At 36.7% G+C, this 25,635-nt stretch overlaps 1 protein-coding gene across 9 annotated transcripts in view; it reads right to left on the reverse strand.

The window, feature by feature from the left end:
* Positions 1-25,635, reverse strand: part of LOC142074878 (nipped-B-like protein) — a 207,820-nt gene that overhangs the window by 107,670 nt on the left and 74,515 nt on the right. For 8 of the 9 annotated variants that reach the window (XM_075135800.1, XM_075135801.1, XM_075135805.1 and 5 more), the window contains 7 exons: positions 20,961-21,104; positions 18,045-18,210; positions 16,713-16,843; positions 10,853-10,952; positions 7,295-7,446; positions 6,097-6,257; positions 2,698-2,791 (listed from right to left, as the gene is read on the reverse strand). In XM_075135800.1, the coding sequence (XP_074991901.1) occupies positions 2,698-2,791; positions 6,097-6,257; positions 7,295-7,446; positions 10,853-10,952; positions 16,713-16,843; positions 18,045-18,210; positions 20,961-21,024 (868 nt within the window). In that variant the 5' untranslated portion in view covers positions 21,025-21,104. Of the gene's footprint in view, positions 1-2,697; positions 2,792-6,096; positions 6,258-7,294; positions 7,447-10,852; positions 10,953-16,712; positions 16,844-18,044; positions 18,211-20,960; positions 21,105-25,217; positions 25,234-25,635 lie in introns of those variants that run through there. The other variant, XM_075135803.1, reaches the window with a different exon arrangement.

Here is a 25,635-nt window from a genome sequence, read left to right on the forward strand (position 1 = left end):
TCAACAGAGGGAAAATATCTCATGTTACTTCTTCATAGATGAATTCATAGAAATTAATTTTCTATGAAAGCAGATGTGGTAACAGATGATAGCATGAAAGCAGAGCCACTATTCTGTTTGCATAGCTAAAAATATAAAATTTACATTAAAAAGAAAGGATAAAGACCAGCCTAGAACTTCTGGATAAAACTTCAGCTGCTCTGGTACCTTTACTGGAGCAGAAGTGAGGCAAAAATTTCTGTAACAGAGAAATTTTACTCCATTGAATAAATGAATAACCAACCAAAAGAACAAATGTAACTTCTGCCATCTCTCAAATATTTGCCTGAGTTGCAAACAAAACTTCTTCCTCATTCAGATTCTGTCAGTCAGACAGCTATTGTTCAGTCTTAAAGTAATTCAAGGCTGTACAATCACATTCTCCAAGTCTCCAGAAGTCCTTGCTACTTCCATGTCAGAAGTACAGAAATGCAGTCTGTACCCGTACCTTCAGTAATTGCCTCACATTTCTATGTTATATAAGAAAGCTTAGATATTATAACATCCTTCCTGTGATCTTTCTCTGGACTGATGATGTCTAGTGCCATTCTTTTTGTCCTCCCAAACAAACAATTAAATATTTTGTTAATTTTCTTTATCAAAGTTTGCGACTTGTCAACCAAACTTTCAAGGACTAATGAGAGTAGCAACAAAAACAGCGTAGATACTTGCCTGTTTGTTCATCACTGGAAAATTTATCAACATAACCAATCGCTTTCACTCCAAATCATAGGCCAAAAACTCACTATCAGGGATCACATATTCTAAGTAACACTGTAATTATCCACACCTCTTCAATACATTTCTAAAATGCAAGATTAGAGGTAGTAAATGTCTGGCAAGATTCCTGCAGCATCAAGAACTGGTTCTCTCGGTCAGGGTTCATTAATCTCTTTAAGAAGGCAAAATGGCAGCACCATTAGTAACAGTATTTCAGTTGTGTGCTTTATCAATGAGAAAAGTAAAGCTAACGTACAGGTAAATAAATCAAAAAGCTCCTCTTGCACTTTTTCAGCCCCTCTAATGGTGAAACATTACAATCTGAATTGTACAATCAGATTGTTTTCAGAAATAACCTGAAAAGGTATCCCTTCAAAATGGGTTCCGAGACAACCAATTGAAACAGCAGCGACTTTAACCAAAAAAAAAATCAAATATTCTTCTGGCTGAGTGGTAATCATATATTTGAGTGGAAGTAGCTTAGATTCACAATATTGTTAAACTGATAGGCTCAAACAAACATGGATTTTGTGTACTGAATTAAAGAAAAACAACTACATTTAGTCTTTGCCATTCACACAAGTCTTACAAGTCCTTTAGCACAAGACCTCCTAAAATACTGATGCTGCTGGCATGCTATACAAGTACTTCTCACTTGCATTTGAGCCACATTTCTTCTATCACTGTTTAACACAGTATATGCCCACAGAAGATGAACCACAGAGATCATTTAGCAGTCACAGGATCATAGGATAATTCAGTTAAGAAGGGACCTCAGGAGGTCTTTAGTCTATCCTCGTGCTCAAAGCAGGGTGAGCAAGGCCACATTATGCAGGGCTTAATCCAGCCTGGTCTTGAAAACCTCCAAGGATGGAAAATGCACAGATTCTCTGGGCTTTTCCAATGCTCGACTGTCCTGATAGTGAAAAAGTTTTTCCTTATACCTAGTCAGAACCTCCCATTTCAATTTAAGTCCATTGTCTCTCATCCTTCCTCCACAACACCGTGAAAAGCCTGACTCAAGTCTTCCTGATAATCTCCTCACAGGTATGAGAAGACTGCTCTAAGGTCATGTCCGTCCATTGTGTGTCATCCCGTCCGTCCCCCCCTCCCATCCCCCCCACAAAGACTTCTCTTATCCAGGCTGCACAAGCCCAATACCCTCACCTTCTCTGGAATCTCCCCCATCTCCTGTTCTCCCTCTCCACCTAACCTGACCATCCAGAAAGACTTAATTTTGTTTCAGGGCTAAAGAGAAGAAAGCACTGTTGCATCTTTTTACTACTGCCATGTAAATGCATAAGCACTGAAAACCTAAATTACCAAGAATACACCCAAACCCCTACCTTGCTAAGTCTCATGTATCTCAGTCATTGCTTCTTAGGGATACTACTAAAAACAGCAGTATGCATTCCAGATTTTAGCATAAAGAATTATTTTCTCAGCTGACTGACAGTTCACCCTATTCCTTCTCCACAGCTAAGGTTTTCAGGCTTCATTTATGCTATATATATTGTGTTCATTGAACTACTTTTAATTTCACGTTCTTAAAATTTGATGATTGCAATCAAGACAAGCATTGCATGTTAAAACACTTTTGAGCTGATTAAGAGTTCAATACTCATAATGCTGCCTTTAAATCAGAGCAACTGAAACCATTCTTATAAAGAATTTAATTCTCATATTGGAAAGGATTTAAAATTCTTCTGTCCTCCATGAATTTGAGCTTTGTTTTAAAGTATGATTAGTCAATTTTTGGACCTTCAGAAATTTCTTCTGGATCAGGGCTCAAAATAATTTTGTATCCAAAACTTAATGACATACTCTTTAGTACTATTTGAATACAGAAGTCAGGAGAACTAACTAAATACCTCTTTAAACTCTCTGTTCTTTAAAATTGGGAAAAAAATACATTGATATATATGACTGCTAGACTACCTTTAAGGGTTCCATCACTTCCAGCTGGAGAGCAGACTGACTGTGGTGACCTCAAGGAAAAAGATGCAGCATTCCTTATTGAAGGATCACCATCCTAAAGTGACAACGATAAAAAATTAACATTATGAACATGAACACTTGATAAAATAAAGACTGAAATTAATACATATACTGATAAAATGGATTGGATGAAAAAGCATACAACAAATATTAGAAAAATATTTATTTATATAAAAATCTTTGTAATTTAGACTGCTATTAGACTACTATATAGGCAACATTCCAGGGCACAATCAGCCTTAAGAATCCAGAACTAGAACATGCACACAAAAAAAAATCTATGTATATGTCTTATAGCTAAATAAGCACTTTTGGTTGACATTAAGATTCCATTTAGAAGTTTTTTGTTACATGCACTCATAGTAAAGAGCTGAAAAGCAGAAAGATGAACTCTATACAATACCAACTGAAAGAAATTGAGCATAAAAAGTAGATTTTTTTTTTAAAACAAACTCACCATTTTTTCACTTAACCTACCCTTAAAGCTTATTAGAATTCCATCTAACTTTTACAGTTAAGCAAACTAACACTTTGTATTTATACCCTCCAGCATAGACACATCAGGACTGAACAAAATCTGTAGCACTCCCATTGCAGCAGCTGAGATAGATGGATGGCAACTACATGCTCCCTCTGACAATGGCCAAACAGCCAATTTCTACATGCATAGCAGTAGACTAGCCACCGTACATGTTACGCCTTGTGAAGGCATAGTTCACACTGCTTAGGGAAAAGGAAAAAAAGTTTGATATTTATGGACTGAAGGTGCTTACAAGGCAAAGAATATAAATCAGTAAGAAACCAGATTTCATCAGTTTCACCATCCATGGGCACTTAGAAAACAATTCTATTCGATTTTTTTTTTCCCCTCCCACAGCAAAATGAATCTAAAACTCATGCTGTGCTATTAATTACACTTATTTTTGCAACAGTGCTTGCAAAAAGACTTGTTGCCTCACGTGAGGAAAGCCTCATGTGCAAAGAAATCTAATATTCAGATTCAATGCAATAAAAAGAACTATACCTTAAACTTACATGTGTTTTATTGCAAGTCAAAATGAATTAATTTCCTGATGTACAAGTTACTCGTTTATTTAATACATTGAAATTACGAAGCTGATTTTTTTCAAACCTGACTTATCTTTGAATTGTAATAAATCTCAAAAACCCCAAAATATTGGAAAAAAAAAAAAAAGCAGCTTAGTAACTTTTTAGCATATATGTTTTCTTAGGACAGGAGAGGTCCTCTACCCATGATTGCCAAGGACACAGGCAAAGGCGCCTTTTATTAAATTAACTAAACAGACTAACTAGGTAGATGACCTTTCAGGTACACATGCCATTCCTACCATAGCTGACAAATTTTCAGAAGTGTTTATTTACTGTTTCCTAGTTCAGAACTTCATCAAATGGTGAAATGTAAGCACAAACTTATATTCGAGGAATGTTCTCAAGTTTATCCAAAAATGGTCCTTAAATTGAGTATATGCACAGTGAGCCTTCAAGGGTATACTTGCTGATTTTGTAAAAATCATATATTGCAAATACACAATATCCTGTAACTATTCATAATTTTTAAACCAACAAAACCCTAAAACTAAGAAAAAGACTAAACAATAATTAAAGTTTTTAAGTTTTATGATTTAATAATCCTCATTCATAAATATCTGTGCCAAAGGTCACACTGCTTCTGAAAAGGCTGCAACATTATGATTAAGCTTATTATTCATACATAGATGCAAAAATTTAATTAATCCAAATTATTCAAACTGTTTTCTGCATGATAGCTACTAAAATGAGCTTTTAAAGGTATAATTACTTTTTACCTTTAGTATTTCTCCAATTAAACTGAACAATGAGGGTATGTTTTATGTTTTCATAGTCTGTCAGTTTTGAATGAGTTTCATTTCTAAGTTCCATGAACTAGGATACAGTTGCATTGCTTGGATCACAAAAATAGGTGTGAATATTTTTAAATACTTCCTCTTTAAACATTGTGAAATAAATTATCCTAATATTAAAGTTTTCCAAAAATCTTGTCTTAAAAAAACCAAGATTCTCTTGAAAGCGTACCTTTAACATAGTTGGGGGATATACGTACACTTAATGCCAAGAACAGCTTCTTATTTTGAAGAATTTACATTGCTGAAGCAGAGACTGAGAAAAACATCTGATGATTGTGTATTATGATATATTCCTTCATTAAAAAACTCTCTTGTTTAAGATACTACTTCTTAGCTAATATTTTTAATCAGCATAATTCTTGCATTTTAAGAAAAGACGACTAATAAAACTAATAACTCTCTTGGAGTTCTAGTGTATTAATCCTGGTAAGGGATTTAGGGAGCCTGGTGTTAATAGTTCACTTGCTGAATACAACACTTTTTTTTGCTTCCACAAGCTAATTTAGGAAGACAAGAGTTGCCCACAGTTTTTGTAAGCTAAATAAAACACACACACAAAAAAAAAAAAAAGAGAAAAAAAAAGGCCTGCTTGCCACCAAGTTTTGAAGAAGTTTTGTAACTACTGTTATGCCTACTGTTGTAGGCATCACTATGACCACACTATTCAAAGAGCTAAAGTCAAAAAATAAAAATGAAACTTCAGTGCTCTCCCCTTAAGAGCTGTTAAGAGACTGTGTGCCAAACTTGTAAAGAAGAATCCCAACATGCTTCATCCACAGGATGAGATGCTCATTAAGAAGAAAATTAAGAAGTTCAAAACACTGTGGGAGAAAGTTGCTGGTTTTTTTCCCTTTAGATTCAAGATTTCAGAAAGAATTTCCCCTACGTGAACTAAAGTCACTAAGGGAAAACTTCTTATAAAGAAACCAGGCCATAAAAGCACATAATAGACCAGTAAGAAAAAGTGTCCAAAGGAATTTTTGCCTTTGACAACACTACTATATTACCCAATAGGTTATTCAAATATGTTAAGGCTAATTGACAGTTATGGGGATCTTCAGAAAGACAAGTTAACTATACACCTATTTAGAATCTAGTATTGTTTGCATCAACATATTGCTACAATAATTGCAGAGACACTACTATTTCTTTAAAATAAAATCACATATGAATAAGATTTTTTACTTTTCATAATTTTATCGAAATCAATGTTACAAACTGTTCCAAAGGAAAGAGAGATCTAGAAAAAATTAAATCTCACACATTAAAGTTGCACAGTTGAGTATACACATCTGAAACTGAAATATATTTTCAGTGGTTTTATACATCAACAACAACATAGTAAAATATCTGACTTCTAAGGCAGCTAAACACATACTTGCTATATCATAGTAAATATTTGCTTTATCATAATAAACTGATCTAGGTAACATACATCACTACTTAGCCTGTGCACCATCTGTAGGTAGTCTTCATTTGAGCCATGTCTAGAATTATCAGCATGATGATTAGCTGAATTTCCAGACAATTGACTTGAAACTTTATTTTCATGGAGATTCCTCATCCCAGCTGTGACAATGGGACTGGACACTGAAGCTGAAATACAAAAAAATATAAATAACTATACTGATATACTCACATGGTCATTAACTCTAAAAAATTTCACAGAAAACACCATAATAGTGGATATTAATGAGTTGGATGCAAGAGGTCTGGAATCTGAACAAGAATCCAACTTTCTTGATTGAATCCTTTTGCCACAAATACCTTGAATAAAATTAGATATCTAAGATTTGAATTTTCGAGAGGATTTAAAACCTAAATTCCATGTACAGATTAGCCAAGCTTCTCTCCACATATATCCTAATTACAGTCAGTATCATATTCTTATAGGTTATAGAAAACTTTATTTTCCTCTATATAATTTGTATTCACTACCTTTAGTAACTTCCAAGGTATTCAAGAGACACACATTACATACAGAACAGCTATATAAATTCTAAGCACATTGCTAAACTTTAAGAACAGATGATTTAAAAGAATCCAACGAGAATTCTACTTACCAAAAAAAAAAAAAGCCTAGATACTTAACAGTGTTCATGTTGTTCAAGATTGTTTTTAGAAAAGGGAAGAACAAAGAAATCCATTCATTCTGAAGGTCATCTTTGCCAGTTACTGCATACCTTGAGCATAATTCTAGCCAACTTAGTCTAGTCTACACTACAAAGGTTTGGTAAGGCTAAATAAGCTGGCAGCAAAACTTACATTATACTGGCAAAAATTAGGTTTTCGCTAGTACAGATAAATGATTGCCATAGCTAACAAATAAAAGTTTTTGATTTGTTTTGATTTTTCTATTGTCATGTATACGTGACAACTATGCAAAATGGGTGTACATAGGGGAGGAGCAGTGTAACATGAACATGTGTTTTACTTTTTCTTCTTCCTTTTTTTTTCTACCACTCTGTACAGTCAAGAAAGCAATGCTTAAACATACCCAAAAAATTCCCTATCAACTCAAAGATTTGCATTAAGCATGCGACTCCTTCAAAGAAATTAGAGAGCCATGAAACATGCACATGAAGGTAAAGCTGACATGAGATAGGAGAATAAAACAAACATCAAAGACTTACCTTGCTGCATCTGAGGATGTGGTGTATAACTTGGAGGATGTGAATATGGCATGTATCCTGTAGGACTTTGAGGAGCATATGGACTAGGCACTGGACTGTTCTGTTGTGCCAAAAATCTGTTACCAGAGCTTGTCTGTGGTGGCACAAACCGGCTAAAAATAAAATAAAAAAAGTTTTAAAAAGTTGGAAAAGCAAATTTAGACACATTTATTATTTCTTTTGGAATATTATACCTTTGGAACATTATAACTTCTGTAAGAGACAAAATTCCAACACAATCAAGAAAACCCTTCAAAAGCAGTATTTTAAGCTATCGATACCTTCCCAACTTCAATTATTACTTAAGAGCCACAGCTTGGGTACTGCATTAGTAAAAGTAAAGAATAGAATAAAAAGCATTCATAAGACCTCCACCTAGGGAAAGGAAACAATGACACAAATATTTATTAAAATAAGATCTGCAGATTTACTAAAACAAGATATGCAATTTCCAAAAGTTAGTCCTAGAAGTTTGAATGAAAGTGACAGCTAAGGTTTAATTATCATATAACAACTAGCTTGCTAGGTTTAACAAGGAGCCATCTATTCTAAATAGGATTTTTCCAGTAAGATTTCAAAGAACTTCATCTAACAGAACTATACTGACAAGATATAGGAATGTGATAGGCAGTTAGGTAGGACCTGACCCAAAGTCCACTGAATACAACTTATTCTTTCACTGGCTTTATCTTAGACTCATCCTAAAGATAGGAAGCCATAAAAATAAAATAGGCTTGTGACAATAATACATGTAACGTTATAACTTATATTCTTATATGAGCTTTTCAAAATCAAAATAAACCAAATAAATACTTCAGAAAGTACAATACATGCTTTCACAACCCTCAGTTCTAGATAGCAACTCTACAAAGGTAAGCTTCCATAGAAAGAAATAGCAAAGTATATAACACAAGGATTTTGCAAGGATTTCGAGAAGACTTAGCATATTGTAATATTCACAATTCAAAAAAACTTCTTCAATATCACTTTTAGATATAAAAATAAAAAAGTGTACTGGTTTTTGTGCAGATACAGAGCATTTCATTTGCCAAAACAATTACACTAACTTGAAATGAAATAAGTTTATTTACGTTGCCACCAAGGATGAGGAAAAGGCTGAGGTACTCAATGCCTTCTTTGTCTCAGTCTTTAGTAGTCAGAGTGGTTATCCTCAGGGTACTCAGCCCCCTGAGCTGGAAGACAGGGACGGTGAGCAGGATAAACCCCCCATAATTCATGAGGAAGAAGTTAATGACCTGCTACGCTACCTGGATGTTCACAAGTCTATGGGGCCGGATGGGATCCACCCGAGGGTACTGAGGGAGCTGGCGGAGGAGCTTGCCGAGCCGCTCTCCATCATTTACCAGCAGTCCTGGTTAACAGGGGAGGTCCCGGACGACTGGAGGCTCGCCAATGTGACGCCCATCTACAAGAAGGGCCGGAAGGAGGATCCGGGGAACTACAGGCCGGTCAGCCTGACCTCGGTGCCGGGGAAGATCATGGAGCGGTTGGTTTTGAGGGTGCTCACGAGCCATGTCCGGGACAACCAGGGGATCAGGCCCAGCCAGCACAGGTTCATGGAAGGCAGGTCCTGCTTGACCAACCTGATCTCCTTCTATGACCAGGTGACCCGCCTAGTGGATGAGGGAAAGGCTGTGGATGTGGTCTACCTGGACTTCAGTAAAGCCTTTGACACTGTCTCCCACAGCATTCTCCTAGAGAAGCTGGCGGCTCACGGCTTAGACAGGTACACTCTTCGCTGGGTAAAAAACTGGCTGGACGGCCGAGCCCAGAGAGTTGTGGTCAACGGAGTTAAATCCAGTTGGCGGCCAGTCACGAGCGGTGTTCCCCAGGGCTCAGTACTGGGGCCGGTCTTGTTCAATATCTTTATCAATGATCTGGACGAGGGGATCGAGTGCTCCCTCAGTAAGTTTGCAGACGACACCAAGTTGGGTGGGAGTGTTGATCTGCTCGAGGGTAGGAAGGCTCTGCAGAGGGACCTGGACAGGCTGGATCGATGGGCCGAGGCCAACTGTATGAGGTTCAACAAGGCCAAGTGCCGGGTCCTGCACTTGGGCCACAACAACCCCATGCAACGCTACAGGCTTGGGGAAGAATGGCTGGAAAGCTGCCCAGAGGAAAAGGACCTGGGGGTGCTGATTGACAGCCGGCTGAACATGAGCCGGCAGTGTGCCCAGGTGGCCAAGAAGGCCAACGGCATCCTGGCCTGTATTAGGAATAGTGTGGCCAGCAGGACTAGGGAGGTGATCGTGCCCCTGTACTCGGCACTGGTGAGGCCGCACCTCGAATACTGTGTTCCGTTTTGGGCCCCTCACTACAAGAAGGACATGGAGGTGCTGGAGCGTGTCCAGAGGAGGGCAACGAAGCTGGTGAAGGGCCTGGAGCACAAGTCTTATGAGGAGCGGCTGAGGGAACTGGGGTTGTTTAGTCTGGAGAAGAGGAGGCTGAGGGGAGACCTCATCGCGCTCTACAACTACCTGAAAGGAGGTTGTAGCGAGGTGGGTGTTGGTCTCTTCTGCCAAGTAACTAGCGATAGGACGAGAGGAAATGGCCTCAAGTTGCGCCAAGGGAGGTTTAGGCTGGACATTAGGAGAAATTTCTTTACTGAAAGAGTGATCAGGCCTTGGAACAGGCTGCCCAGGGAAGTGGTGGAGTCACCATCCCTGGAAGTATTTAAAAGACGTGTAGATGAGGCGCTTAGGGACATGGTTTAGTGGACATGGTGTGTTGGGTTGACGGTTGGACACGATGATCTTAGAGGTCTTTTCCAACCTGTATGATTCTATGATTCTATGATTCTATGATTCTATTTTAATAATGATATCTAATAACTGGAGATGAAATCTGTTAAAGCCCAGTAACTGGGTTGAAACTACATTCAGAACTCTTTCCTCTAGTCCAGAGTACTTTATCATATTAACAAAGGCCTGGATTATAGGTACATGCTACTTGCCGACACTCAAAGTCTGAAAAAGAACCAGAAAGTTGATGAGGAAGCTGCTGGAAGACTGGCCAAACTACTGGGCCTATCCTCCTCTGAACAGCCTTTTGTATAACTGTTACAGCAGTACTCCATGCTTTTACAAGCCTTATTTCCCACCCTCCTGTCACATTGGTACTGTTATACATGCCGGAACACATAGCCTCTTCTCTCCTATCTTCCTGCCACCAGACTCAGCTTCTGCCACAGGTAGAGAACAGCTGGAGGGGTGACAGGAGGCAGGGGGATTCCTTAAGCAGGAAAGAAAGTTTGCCAAAATTATGGGAGGGAGAGAGAGCAGGGAAGCATGACTAGTCCTTAGAATACAAAGATTAATTTACTAACAAAAATATGTTTCTTTGCCAGCTGAAGAAACTCACCCTGCTGTCAGACAAATGCAAAATTTGTCTTGACACTGATCATCTTCCATTCACATACTTGCAACAAGAATTGACTGTCACTGTAGGAAGAATTTGCAGTTCACTGCCCATCCCACCCCATTTAGAAGAAAGCGTTACCTGGAAGGGCTATGTGAGATAGTGGTTTGTTGATAATTGGAAGATGCAGGACTACCTCGCATGGAATTCTGAGAAATATTAAACTGCGACATCATCATCCCTATTAAGAAGAAGATAGCAGCATTACTTTACATGCATTTCCTTTTTAATCAATGAAGTGTCTCATTTCAGAAATTATTATATACGAAGAGATTATAAACTTTACAGACATTAACATCTTCTACCTACAACTGTTAGAAAACATTAAAAAAAGATTGATTCCATGTAAGATGTCCATTTTACACTATGACATAAAAAGAGCGTTCCCTAAAGCAGTATTAATTCAATCATAAATATCAACGGTAGTTCCTTCCTCTGTTCCTTAGCCAAAAACCTGCTAGCAAATAGAAACATTTTATAACAGGACATATACTTCACACCCCAGACTGGTGTGTACAGTACTCATTGTGCCGATAAGTAAAAGATTTGGAAACTTCACAACAAGTCAGAAGAACACAGAAAACTTATCTCCCATTTTTAGAACAAGTACAGCAAACAATCATCTCGGGCTGAGTGGTGCAAGATATTCTCCCTGCTCCCATAATGCCTTAGTGGTTCCTTTCTACCCAGGGACAAAAGCTTTCTATTCCACCTCCACCACCACGCTTATAAACAATGTTATCAAAGAAGGTGCTGAAATATTTTCAATTGCAAAGAACCACCAATATCCCACCTGTAGACTCCCACAGCCTGTAGATTCCCACAGTCATGCTTTGGAAATTCAGGAGTTGTACTAGATGGCAAGCCACAAGTACCAATGTGCTTGAAACTAACTCGCATCTTTATTAGGGAGAATTTAAAGGAAACTTTTTTTTCCTCTCTTCAATACAGGTATAAAGAATTTCCTAACCACTGCATGACACTGGAAGTTGAAGTGGTGCAGGTACACAAAAACTTATATGACTTTTAACCAGGTGATTTTAATGACAGAATTGAATGTCTTGCAGCTAAAACAGCGTCAGAATTCATGTGCATGCTGCAGCTTGGGAAGCTACAGCAAGTGATCCACAGCTGTGGGTAAAAGCACATCAGTAATGCAAATATTTTAAACCAAAGGTTAGATAAAAGGCTGACAGTAGTCCCCAATCCAGAGTGTTTGGGAGCCATCAATCCTTGAATTACTATCACCAATTTCAATTACTGCAATATTCACACAAGCAAAACTAGTTTCAGAAATCCTCCCTGTCACCCTCTTTTCTCTTCCCCTCTCCCCAGCAGAGAAGAGATGTGATAATCCCCCAGGTATGCAGCCGTTACTACCTCCGGGTAGGTATGAAGTGCTACATTCCAAGTACATTAGCACACGCAAACTAGCCCAGAGCAGGAGTGAAAGTCCCATGTTGTGCTGAAAAAAAAAAATCAGAGACCTCCATACTTCAGTACAGAGAACATTTAATTGTCCCGAGTAACAGAAGGGGACTCCTCAACTCCTGCAAAATTTGTTTAAATGGACACTGGTTGCCTCGCACAGAGGCAAGTGAGGAAGAAACTCGAGGGGTTTTGTGTTGGAGGCAGCACTTGGCATGCCCACTGCCCGTTCACCTCTCACAGCCACTCTCACCACAGCTAGGTAGTAGTTAGTCAAACTACTAACCCTTAACATTCATGTACAGAAAGCTGACAGAATGTGCCCATATGAGTATGAACTATACAGACAAAGTTTCATTTTATGCTCAAAGCAAAGACTGCACTTTTAAAATACTTTAAAAACATATCTATTTGTTTTCTCCTCCCTAAATTTAAAACACGTTTTGAACCACAGATGCAGTAGTTTTTAGTTTAAAAGAATGACAGAAAATATATAAATGGATCCATTTTTAATGCCATTTAAAAAACCCTAAAACTTATTCTGTGACAAACAGTTCTCACCTCTCTATCTCGGGGGGGGGGGTGGGGCACGTGCGACACAGGGGACACAATCTAGATAACTTAAACAAACAAACAAACAAACAAAAACCCCACAACCCCTCCTCCCCCCACCCAAAAAAAAAAAAAAACCCAAACCAAAAAATCAACCCAACCAACCAACAACAACAACAAAAAAAACCACCACAACAGTGTCTCCAAAGTTTCCAGACAGATAAGTCGTCTGCTTAGTAATGATGTAATGAGGAAGGAGTAAAAATAAGCCCCAAACATTTAGTCTAAAAAAGAGTTGAAATTAGTCTGTGGCCATTAACACTAAAATATCTTCTTGTACATTTTTTACATTGTTGTCATATCACTAAGCAGCAGATTTATGGCTCCACTGTGCATGTCCATACCTTAAAATACTTAAGAATTTATTTTAAATGCAACTTTTGAGAAAACATCATCCTAGTAATAACATTTCTAGAATGAGTTTCCTTAACACATACTCCCAGTCTTGACTATAATTTTTTTTGCTTGGAAAAAAGTGATACGCATAAATCCACTTTAGCATTCCTACTAAATGCCAAAGAACGTACTACGTAAAAACACAGCTCAAGATCACAGAAAAAGTCTTTTATGATTAAACTGTATTACAGCATCATGCATGCTTAAGCTAGGACTGCTCACCAACAGGTGATTTTTCAGTTAAATATACACTCTTATTGAAAGCGTACATCTACAAAGTTTTTCCCTTTTACAGGCACGTGCACTTGAATTCTTGTATAAATGAAAAAAATTATCTAAGTAATTGACGTTTATGGAAAGATGCATAAGATTTTAATCCTCAAAAATGCACAAGTTGTGGTAAATAGTTTAAAGTGAATTTTAAGTCCTTTCTGCACCCTAACTATGCTATGAATACTAACCTATTGCAATACATTATTTTAGCTGATCTTCCAACACATATCTGCTGAAAGACAAAGCCAAAGTGTTGAGAGGGAAAAGAGAAAAAATTATTATGAAAACTGAAACTAAATAATATCTTAATTTTAAATAAAGAAATCCACTTCACTCATACACTATAAGATGCAAGACAGATGTAGTTGAAAGATGGCACCCAGAACTTTCTCCATCATCTGATGAAAAAGGTCTAAAATAAAATTAACATGCTGCCCTTGTACAAAGTTAGGCCTGATGCTGCATGGTTATGTGACTCAGTCTGTTCAGACAACCTAGTAACAGAAAACAGTCTGAAAAATCTAACTAAAAATCTAATCTGTGTGAAGACTGTTTCAACAATGGGACTGTTATCAAAAGACAGGGAATAAGAGTTTGAACGCTGCTGCTGCTACATTACCTGAAATGAAATATGCCAGCAATTTTTTGGGGGTGGAGGTGGGGGGGGGGGGGGGTGGGGCGGGGCGGGGCGGGGCGGGGCGGGGTGCGCCCAGGACACAAAGCAAAAAAAGTGTCCACATAATACATCTTTCTTGCACTATTTGTTCATCATAACTAAAAACAATTCTTGGTCTAAACTTAGTGTTGAGCTACAAATCAATATGACTTTGGAAAAAAACATCAGCACAGAATTCTGCTTGTGCTTTACCTTATATTCACAAGTATTCAAAACATAATATTTAGCTTTCTGAAGATGCCTTTATTTCCTGACAAATTGTACTGAACCAAGAATTTTATTCCACATTTAATGTAATTCTTTAGCCAGGTGGTCTTTCTGTTCTTGCGTTAGAAAAGAAGGCTGGGAGAAATGAATTTGAGTTCAGTTTGTCCATACTAATGCTGGAACTGACACTCAAGGGATCATGGTGCAGAGGCCCACCCCAGGCTGAGTAAATAGACAGGGAGTCCTGCTGCCTTCGTTCCTTCTCAATTCTGGGCATTACAAATACTGGGTCACAGTACCCAGCGCTGACTTCACCGCATGCTGGACTCAACAGAAGGCAGAAGGACAATATTCAGAAGGAAGACAGTAAGGAAAGCAGAAGAGATGAATTTGAAATACTAGAAAAGAGCCTAAATTTCATTCTTCTAGCTGGCAAATGCATTACATAAGATCTCTACCAAACCCCCAATTGTTCTACAAATCATGACTCTACAGGGATTACAAAATCTGTTCAGAAAGCAGAAGAAAACCCAACCTTTGCTGCCAGAACACATCAGTATATCCTCCTTTGGCCTTGGAGATCTGAATGGGATGTATTAACAGCTAATAAGGCTACCACAATTTGCCAGCATCTAGCTTAAAGATCCCCCTATTTCCAGGTAAGAGTGTGGCCTTTTTCCATAGAAAATAAAGTCACACTTTGCCTAGCTTTTCCAAACATTCATTCCAGGGCCACCGCCTTCTCAAAATACTTGGTCTACAGCTATGCTTTTCCCCTCTTCCCCCTTTCTTTCAATTTTTCCAATTTCACACTTACATTGCAATGTTTGCACTGGTACAAGTATACAGAATTATGTAAAATAAAATTAAATATTCAAGGAAGTTTTAAAGCCTGGTCTCTTCTGGTTCTCTGAAACCACTTTAACTTTATTAAAATAACATCAACTATTCTTTTAAGTTTCATGTTGAATTATTTTTAATTCTGTACTAGTACCTTCCTTCAAGCATAGGCCAAAGCACATTTACTAAAGATAGAGGTGGATTAAGGATTATTCTTAACCTATTGAGTCAAGCTGCAAAAGTGTTTCCCCCTCTGAGGCACAGAATTAGCAAAAATTAGAAAGAAAATAACTCACTTTATCATCTTTCTTTCAAAAGCCTCTGCTGGAACAAATAATTTCAGAAACAATGTCTCCCTTTTGCACTGGCAAAAAATTATTTTACTCTACAAAACCGGTGGAAAACTCTGATTCAAGCGTATGTTCTTTGTGGAACCACTCTGCAAACTGGCAGGACAGTCACAACTCTTCCCACAGCTGGAAAAATCATACTCTGCCACGGCTACCACCAAACCCAGAATCTGGAGACTGTTTTTAGAGCTTAAATTTCAGGATATATGTATCAATGAGCTACTAAATATTTAGCACTGCCTTTCACATTTTCATTCCAGGAAATTTCTGCATTCTTTCAAGGAACATTATGTGTTCTGTCCTTAGCAAGTTCTTTTCAAATATTGTATGGCTTTTTACTCACTAGCCTAAGTGAACAAACTTAATAATCTCATTTTTTTTCCCCTCCAAAAACACCCTACACTTTCTATCCCCTGTGGACTCCAGTAACACTTCTATCTATATCTCTACAATGCTAGCAAAGCTTTATTCTCACACTGCAAAAACTCTGGAAATTCTCCTACTCATTTCATAGTTTAGTATTTAAAGAAAAGATTTCAGGTGCAAATAAAGAAGTCTCCAGATCTACAAGTAGAATCTGTCTGATTAATCTTTTACTTGGTTTCTCCCCTTCTCCATCTTTGCTATCCAGCAGTATATCTCACTAAACCTCAGAAAAGAATTAGCTGTTGAAACAGTAAAATCTGTAGGGCATCACAAATTGCTGAGAAGAGGAATGGCAGGGAGGAGCTGTTAAGTATGGTTCATTCAACCTTATTCCTTACCCCAGAACTATTAAGAACTACCACTACAATGATACACTATAATCGTATAGATTCTCAGTAAGATCAAGGCATATTTTCCCAACTTCAATTATTTACTAAGACAAATATATGAACCTAGCCATAAAGAAATTCAAATAAAATTACTTTAAAATAAAATCCAATCACTCATCCCAGAAATTAAACTTTGTAGTGAAATTAAACATTATTTTTTACAAAAATACCCGGTAGAGTTTATTTCCATGCTTATTCTAATATAATTGCTTTATATCACTATCAAATACAAGGTAAGGCATAAATATCACAGTTGTGCTCCATATATATTTGTGGTTAGTATCAGTCCCCTAAACTTACAGAACAACATAAAACACAATCAATAAATAATCAAAAATCCTTACCGCTTTGTACCCCATATCTGTTTTGCATGCTTTTCTCCCTGAAAACATTAGGATTTCTTGCCAGGATAGCCTGCAGCAAGACTGGTATATCTCCCTCTGGATCATCACTGCCAAGGTTATCTTTCAATTCTCTGGAATTGTGGAAGTAAGCAAATAAAGAGGCAAATGCATTTTCAAATTATAAGAAACCATGAGTCAAGTAAACAACAACAAAAAAAAAAAACAAAAAAACACCCCAACCAAAAATAACACCCCAACCAAAACCAAACCAAACCAAAAGACGACAATTTACTGTTAAAATATAGAAAAAAAACAAGTCTGCAAGGCACTGTTCCCTGCCTCTATTTTTTTTTTTCCTCTCTTGTTTAAGGAATGGAAGAAGAGGTATTCCTACTAGCCTTCAAAATTATTTTCTGTTAATAAACACACATATATATACATGGCTGTCAGTTTCAGACTATTATAAAAAGTTTCTTATGCCCACTTTTGTATCATGATCTTCTCCATAAAAGAAGAATGCTTTGGCATAACATCAAGAAAGTATTATTGTAGGAGTGAAAATAAGATATGCGTGAATGTATAACATTCAGGTTGCAGCCCAAAGCTTTGAGAATCTTTTATTTTAAAAAGGAAAACTGGCATATCTTTGACATCACAGGATTCTCTTTGAACCATCAAAAATGTAATGGATTTTCTATAAATGCATCCATGCTTTCACTTATTGTTTGCTTTGAGGACTTTTAAAAGCTACTTCCATTTGATCAAAACAATTGATTGGAACATGTAGGAAAAAGACAGGGCTGTCAACATAAGACAATTCAAAGGACACCAGGGAAAAATGAAAAAAAAACAAAACATATATTAACAAAATGAGAATACGTTAGCATACTTGCTGGTTCAATTCTTAAAATATTTAAGTTCAATATCTAATCAGAACTGACATGGGTCTTACATGGGTGTCTCAAAAAAGTATCTTTTTGTGTACTACTGGGTATATAATTTGTCTATGTGCATTATTAACCAAAGTGGAACACAAATGACTATTACACAATCAATACCACAAAGTTTGCACTCCTAACTAGCAAGAATGGAACAAGCAGCAGATCTATTAAAAAAAAATTAGTTATGCATAAGGGCTGTTGAACAATTACTAACATTCTGATTGACTGAAACAATTGACTCTTATACAGTGGTAATCTGCTAAACAAGCCTAATAAAAAACCTGCACATTCTAATTTTCAGATTCTCACAAACACCCTTCTCAATTCAGTTCATTTTAATTTCAAGGAATAAGGATGGTGATCTGATATAGTTGAAGTTCAAAATACATACATGTGATCTGTTGAAACCTGATTGAGACTGTGGATGAGCTGTGAAACCAGATTTTCATCCCTGCAAGCCAGAAGGCAGTTCACCTCTTCAGCTATCCGTCCATTGAAAAGCAGGCTTTTTGTTGTTGTAGCAGGTAAAGGTGATGGAAGAGGCAGCTGGTTCAAAACTGTTATCAGAAAATAGAAAGTAGTTCAGAATCATTTCATGAAACACAAGCATACAAAGATGGACACCTTATTACTCCCTCATGTGATTAAGAAAGAAAACCTGACAACTACATTTGAAATATAGGGAAGATTTCTGGATTTTTTTTTTTAATCATGAACACACACACACACACAAAGGCTGGACTCTGTTTTAAACAAACTAATGCAGTCAAGTCCATAAGTTATATTACTATATTATTGTAAATATTTAACTGTGCTAAGGCAAGTATTATGAATAAAAACATACTTTTAAACATTCCAGAATATAAATTTATTTAATGTTATGGCAGTTTTCTCTTGGAGCTGAAAGCATGGATAAAGGGAAGGAAGGAAATACAGAATCCTTGTTGTTGCATGCAGTACTGTAAGTGCATTGATAATATACTTTAAGTTTTCTACTCTGACCTTCATATTTAATTAGTGTTTCCACTTTGTATGGTGAGGGTAGATTTAAAAAAAAAAACCAAACCAAAACAAAAAAAAACACCACCAAAAAAACTAAACAACCCAACCACCAATTTAAGCCACTAATTAAATTCTCAGTTTATTCTTCTCCTGTTGTACTCATTTCTATGTAAGCAATCTTCTCAAGAAAAGGCTATTATCGTTGGTTGGAATGATCACTAAAATGTCAATTCAGTCAATATACCTATTCACAAATCTTGGTAAAAAGATTTGTTTAATGAAAACACCTATCACAATACTTCAATCAGATTATAAACGAGCATACTATACTTTCAGAGAGCATTCTTAGGTCTACAGGCATAACAAGGAAGTGTACCAAATAAGAAGCCTTGACCAGATGATTTGGCAGGGCTACAGAGACGAGGGTAAGCCAGAAGAGGCCAAAAAGCCTGCTACATAGGAAAGTCACTTTCATGGGTCCACAAAAACAAGCTGACTCTGACTTCAAGTTCCCAGGCTGATTACATTAGAAATAGCTTGAGAAAAAAACAACTGTGAAATATACTCTTTTGGCTCTTTTATATTTTGAAATTCTTTTAAAAAAAGGGGGGGGGCAGAATTCCAGTATTTTTTCCCCCTATACAATGTATATCATTACTGTATTTAGAAATAAACTGCAATTCAAATAAAAGCGTATAATATATTAAAATAGCTAGCTTTCATTACTTGCATTAGATTACCTTGAATGTGCCTTGAAACTTGGAAAAATTAGCAAGATCAGCAAAACATATTTATTAAAACAGTATAAATTCAGATAGTAAACTAAGCCTACTCTACTGCCTCTAGTCATCATGTCCTCCATGTTTTTAGGGCAACAGGACTTGTCCATTCCAGTTCCTTCTTTTCACATAGAGAGAAATAAGGTAAAGCAGTGACAAGCCTTTCTCTTTCACCTACTCCTGAGTTTCTAATCATCAGATAAATATGACAGATAAAGAAGCAAATGCACCTAACACAAGGGCTAATCCCACCAAAGGTAGTTCAGTGTTTCAAGAAACTCTTGCACTAGGAGTCTGACCAGTGACTTCTACCAGTTAAGTATTTTGACTTCTTTAGAACCTTACCCGTAAATACTTAGTGCTGGAAAACTGCCCATAGCCCAGAAATATGATTTGCACCCTGATGGCCCATTATTAGACACACATAATGATACATATATACACATATAAATACATAAGCAGCATCTTCCAATTTGATATTTCAGAATATCAGAAAGACATGAAGAAGTGTTTTTTTCCTCTCAAATACATCTGCTTTTTTCACTGTAGGCAATTAAATTCAATTGCTGGGTATATACTTTCAGTGTCTCTTGGAAAGTCTCCAAATTTCAACAGTATAATAATAAAAGCAAGAGCTCAGAAGAAGCACTCGGGTCACTGAGTCCAATTATCCTCAGACAGACAACCGAGGTATAAAATCTTGCTTACACTTTATAAACAAGATGCATCTTTGTCCCAACTTCTCTTATTGAAATGGTTGTTCTAGGACCTCATTATAGTAATGATAAATCTCCTCTTAGTTTCCACTAGAAATTTATTTCTAGTCAGATTATAACCATTTGGTTTTGCACCAGTATCAACTTTTAATGTAAATAGTTCTTTTCCTTTCCTTGCATTTTGTCTTCCTGACTTATTTAAAGACAGCACACACACCTCATCTGCTCCTTTGGCAGGCTGAACAGCCAAGAAAGAAGCCTCATAGGTTCAGCTGCTTATTTCCATTCTAGCAGCCATTCTTTGCACCTGCTAATTAGAGCAACTTTTTCGTACTTTGTCCAAAACTAAGGAACTAGGTTTCAAGTATATTCAGCATATTCCACAACTCTCTCTAGCTGAACATCAGTCTAATCTTCTCTCTCTCTTCAGTGAAGATGATGAGATGTATGTTTTAGAAGTATTTTATCATTTATATGTTTTTCTTTATTTGTGAGGTACCCAGATATGTTACTGAATAATATTCCAAACAAACAATGAATTCCTATATTTTATTTTTCAGGTTTACTTAAGGGGTTTTTTTAACCTACATTTCATTTCATTTCATGTTTAAATTAGCATATTTTGTTTGAATATATTTTTAAAATTCAAGCAATGACAAAATTAACATTTTTAACACCAAATCTCATTTTGAACAGATTTACTTTTAAGAACTTTAAAAATAAAACTATTTTTAGTATTTTGAAAATGCAGGTATTTACTGAAGATGTAGAAGAGAACATAGCAAAGATGAAAAAAAGAAGAGTACTTACGGTCTGTAAGACTAGCAATCCCTGCAAGAGTAGTGATGGGAACATGAGGCATATCCCCATTCATCCTGAAGTTCTGGGATGGTAGCGCCTACACAGATATTTTAGTTCAGGTGCCAGCTATCATTACTTCCCATCTCCCAAGCACTAAAAAAAAAACAAAAACAAAAAACACAACAAAAAAAAAACACAAAACCAAATTAAAATTCTCAGTTTACTTAAAAGAATTTTAAATTCAATAACATAAATGAAACACAGACCATAACCTCAGCTGCATACTAAGTAAATTTTGTCAAAAGTGGATAGAACAATGTAGAATTTAAATATCAAATGGCATTAAGCAATCAAAAGGCAAGCTTTTGGTCTCAGAAGCAGAGCCCTTCACCAAAAACAATGAAAGATAAGGCAATCAAAAGAAAATTTGCTCAGGTTATACAGTACCAACTCAAAAATTGGTAACAACACTTCTGTTGGTTCATACTGCAGTGGACAGCACTTAATCCATAACCAGTTTAAGTAATTAGCTGCTATATTCACTTCCCAGTTTTGGAGAAGGAGATATTTTTCATATAAGAAGCTAGCAAAAACAAAAGGAATAATTTACAGATGCAAAAGTCAAGTAGTAAACAAAGTGACAAATACAAAATCTTAGTCACCACTGAACTAGCTCATTTATTTCCTGTAAAACAGCACAGTTTATATTCAACTACTGAAAAGGAATTTGTTCATCCAGTTTTCACTAACTATAAAGATCCCAATTGTAAGGAAGTCCACACTATTAAAAAAAAAACCAACAAACAACCAAACCCAACAAACAAACAAACAAAAAACAAACAAAAAAAAAACCAAAAAAGAGATCATCACAATAATTTCAACTGCAGTTCCAAAACAACAAAAATTTACAAAGATCACACATTACAATCCACTATTGTTATACTAATGAAATGACAAAAATTGAGCATGATATTTTCTGAAGAAAAACAAAATAAATTAAAGGAAAGAAACTTGATATATATACATTTACCTATTATAGACAGGCTCCTGTGTTAACAGTTTGTGAAATAGTAAAAAGACGACTTCTGTCAGCATTTATGTTGTCTACTGAGGATGCTGAAATCGTGATTTGCTTACACTTACTTTACAAGCCAACATTTTTGCAAATTACATATACAGTACATATAAACCAAAAGATCACTGTCATTTCCTTAGTAATTTTATCTCATTCTTTCTTATGCCACACCAATGACAATATATAGGACACCACTGCTAATACATATGTACAGATTCCAAGCAAGACAAGGAAACTGAATGTTATAAGTCTTTTTCCTGCTGAAAGTTTTCATGAACCACTGAAGTTAACTTTTCAAAGTTTCCCTATCTACACACAACTGAATTTTTTTTTTTTTGGGGGGGGGGGGGGCGGACACGACACAACCAACACACAAAAAAACCCCACCCAACACTGAGGTTAAACAGAACTGACAATGAGTTGACTTCCTTTGCTGCACTTGCCACAGGCTCATTCCCACCACTAAATTACATTTGTTTATTAAAAATATAGTACATTACAGGTGCAGAAAACTAGTTAAGGAAACTGCTGCAGATAGATATGCTGTGTGGGTGGTTGTGTTTGGGTTTTTTTTAATCCAGGAGAAAAAAGCCTTCAAACACCCAGAGCAGTTTCAAATACTACTCGATACTGGAGTTTCTTTACCCGAAATGAATACCAATATACACAGAATTTCAGTGGTTTCTTTAGTTCCATAAATAAGCAATTCTTAAAGAAAAAAAAGACTTAACTTTTCCCACAATGAGTCTGCAACAGCAAACCCACAAGAGCTAACAACACTTTTAAAATTTAAATTTTCATTGAAAGGTAAGTAGTTAAAGAGCACCCTTCACACATAAGTTGTATATACAAGAAAAAGGTCATGTCTGATGATCTCTCCCCTCCTGACTGAAACTGCATCAAAGCTGACTAAGGCCACGTCACTAGTCAGTATTATTGGAAATCCTGTATGTAACACAGAAACAAGGGGGGGGAAATCTGTTCACTTTCCCTTCCTGATTGCCTGGGAAAGCTGTAAACATCAGAGGCAGTCACTACTAATGCAAATTCTTTCCTGGTATTACTGCCACAATAATTAAATTATATAGATATTCAATGGGAAAAATTCCTCCAAAACTAGACACTTAAATTAGAAACCTTCTCCACAGATACATGATAAGAAACCTGAACTGGCAAGATCCAGATCTGAGAGTGGAACAAGTGTAGAGAGCTAGGATGGTCAGGGGAAGAGTAAGCTTTCTAAGAGGAGAGTAGAAGGGGTTGGTTTGCTTAGCTAACAAAACAAAGGTCAAGAGGGGATGCGGTTGCTCTCTCTAAGGCAGTCAAAGAAGGTTACAAAGGAAGAATGCTACAGGGCAACGTTAACACAACAATAAATGGGGGCCATGAATGCAAGCAAGAAGAAAATCAGAACGGAGCTTCTCACCATCAGAGCTGCCATCTTCTGGAACAGCCTTCCATTAGGAGTAGTAGCATAGATAAGCAACACCATTACTTTAAAGATGGATCATACAGATGTTACAGAAGGGACAGGATGTGGTTGCCTGCACCAGCTGGGAACTAAGCACGTCGATTCAAGAAGTCTGTCTTTACACTATGAAGTTTCCGTAAGTATGATGATGTGGGTAAACAGATGAGAGTAAACAAAAGACAAAGACAGACTGGTGGGATTAAGTGATGGGATTAGTTTATACAACAAACACAATATGAAGAAACCACATGGGAATATTTGGGTCCAAATATTACATCTGTTGTGTTGAGAGCAAAACTGCATCTGTTATACAACTGGCAAACAAGGTGGGATTCAATTCCAGAACCAGAGACTGAGGTCCAGTGAAACTAGAACTCGAATTTGATGTCACTGGGAACATTACTAAACTCACTCTTTAAGGGAATTCAAAATATCAAGCAGTTAGGGAAAAAAAATTGACAGCTCAAGATAAGATACATTCTTTCATACAAAACATCAGAACAGCATGCAACAATTAATGGTTTGACTGACAGACAAGTTTTGTTGTGTTTTGGTTTTGGTTTTGTTTTTTCATTCCCCAACTGTAACAAGAGTTAAAAGTAATACATTGTAGCAGCTCGCAATTAGTCAAGAAGAATCAACATTTATCAATATTTAGAAAATTTTACATTATCAGCTTTGTACAGTAGCTATTACCCGTATTACAGCATTTCTACCTCTAGATTGAAAAAAATGAAAATGTTAGTCAATATTAGCTGAATTAAGGAAATCAAAGAACTGCTGCATTGGGAAGCTTTTAAACAATGCATCAGAGTGTAGCAGTTCAAACAGAGAAGTAGAAACCCAATTTACATATATGCAAAGGAGGTCTTGCATATACAGTATATACGCATTTAGACTCCTGCTGCTTTATAAGAAACAACGGATATTATAGAAGACATTCCAGGGAGGAAGAAACTACAGTGCAAAAAGGAAGTGATACAAAGAACCCCTTAGTGAAAGGAAAACAGTGAAAGGGCAGCATATATTGAGAATAATATATGAAAAGCTATCATCATAATAAACAATAAAAAAAGTGAAGCCAAGCCAAGATAGCAAGGAAAGTAATATTAAAAAAGTTTATGCTATGGATAATAACTACACATTTAAAGTGCTACTTCTGTATGTTATCTTCTTCCCTTTTTTTTGTCAATTATGTATATTCTCCTTTACTGCAAATTAACATTCCAAAGAAAATTCCTATCAAAATGTTAAATTTAAAATGTTGTGGGTTGTTTTATGTTTTGTTTTGTTTTCTTTTTTAAAGTAGAAAGTAAATATGTGGTTGGTAAAACAATCTATAACATGGACATGGAAAATACTGACTGCCTTCAGTGGCACAAGGTTTAGGCCATGTCATGCGGATCCTCTCAACAACTCATCTCTCTCTATATAGAATCATTAAGGTTGGAAAAGACCTCTAAGATCAACGAGTCCAACCATCAACCCAACACCACCATACCCACTACACCATGTCCCTAAGCGCCTCATCTACACGTCTTTTAAATACTTCCAGGGATGGTGACTCAACCACTTCCCTGGGCAGCCTGTTCCAGTGTTTAACCACTCTTTCAGTAAAGAAAATTTTCCTAATGTCCAATCTAAACCTCCCTTGGCACAACTTGAGGCCATTTCCTCTCGTCCTGTCGCTAGTTACTTGGGAGAAGAGACCAACACCCACCTCGCTACAACCTCCTTTCAGGTAGTTGTAGAGCGCGATAAGGTCTCCCCTGAGCCTCCTCTTCTCCAGACTGCATTTCTCACCATAGTACTGGGTTAATGGCAGAGTGGAAAACTAACAGGGGAAAAAAAAATCTCTTTAGAGAGAATGGACAGGCATGGGTAAAATTAAGGGAGGAAAAGAAGATGAAAGTAAGTTGTGAACAATTTAGGTAAAGAATCAGTGATCGCTCAGCAAAAAGACAGACTACAACCAGGGAAGAAAAACAAGCAAACAAAAAAAACCCCACACCAAACAAACAAACAAAAAACCAAACCACCACCAAACAAAAACAAACAAACAAAAAAACACCCACAAAAAGCCAAGAAAAAAGAAACAAACTGCAATTTTTTTTCAGATATTGCAGCATCTGACTATC

The sequence above is a fragment of the Calonectris borealis genome, chromosome W (genome assembly GCF_964195595.1).
Source record: "Calonectris borealis chromosome W, bCalBor7.hap1.2, whole genome shotgun sequence".
NCBI classification, from domain to species: domain Eukaryota; kingdom Metazoa; phylum Chordata; class Aves; order Procellariiformes; family Procellariidae; genus Calonectris; species Calonectris borealis.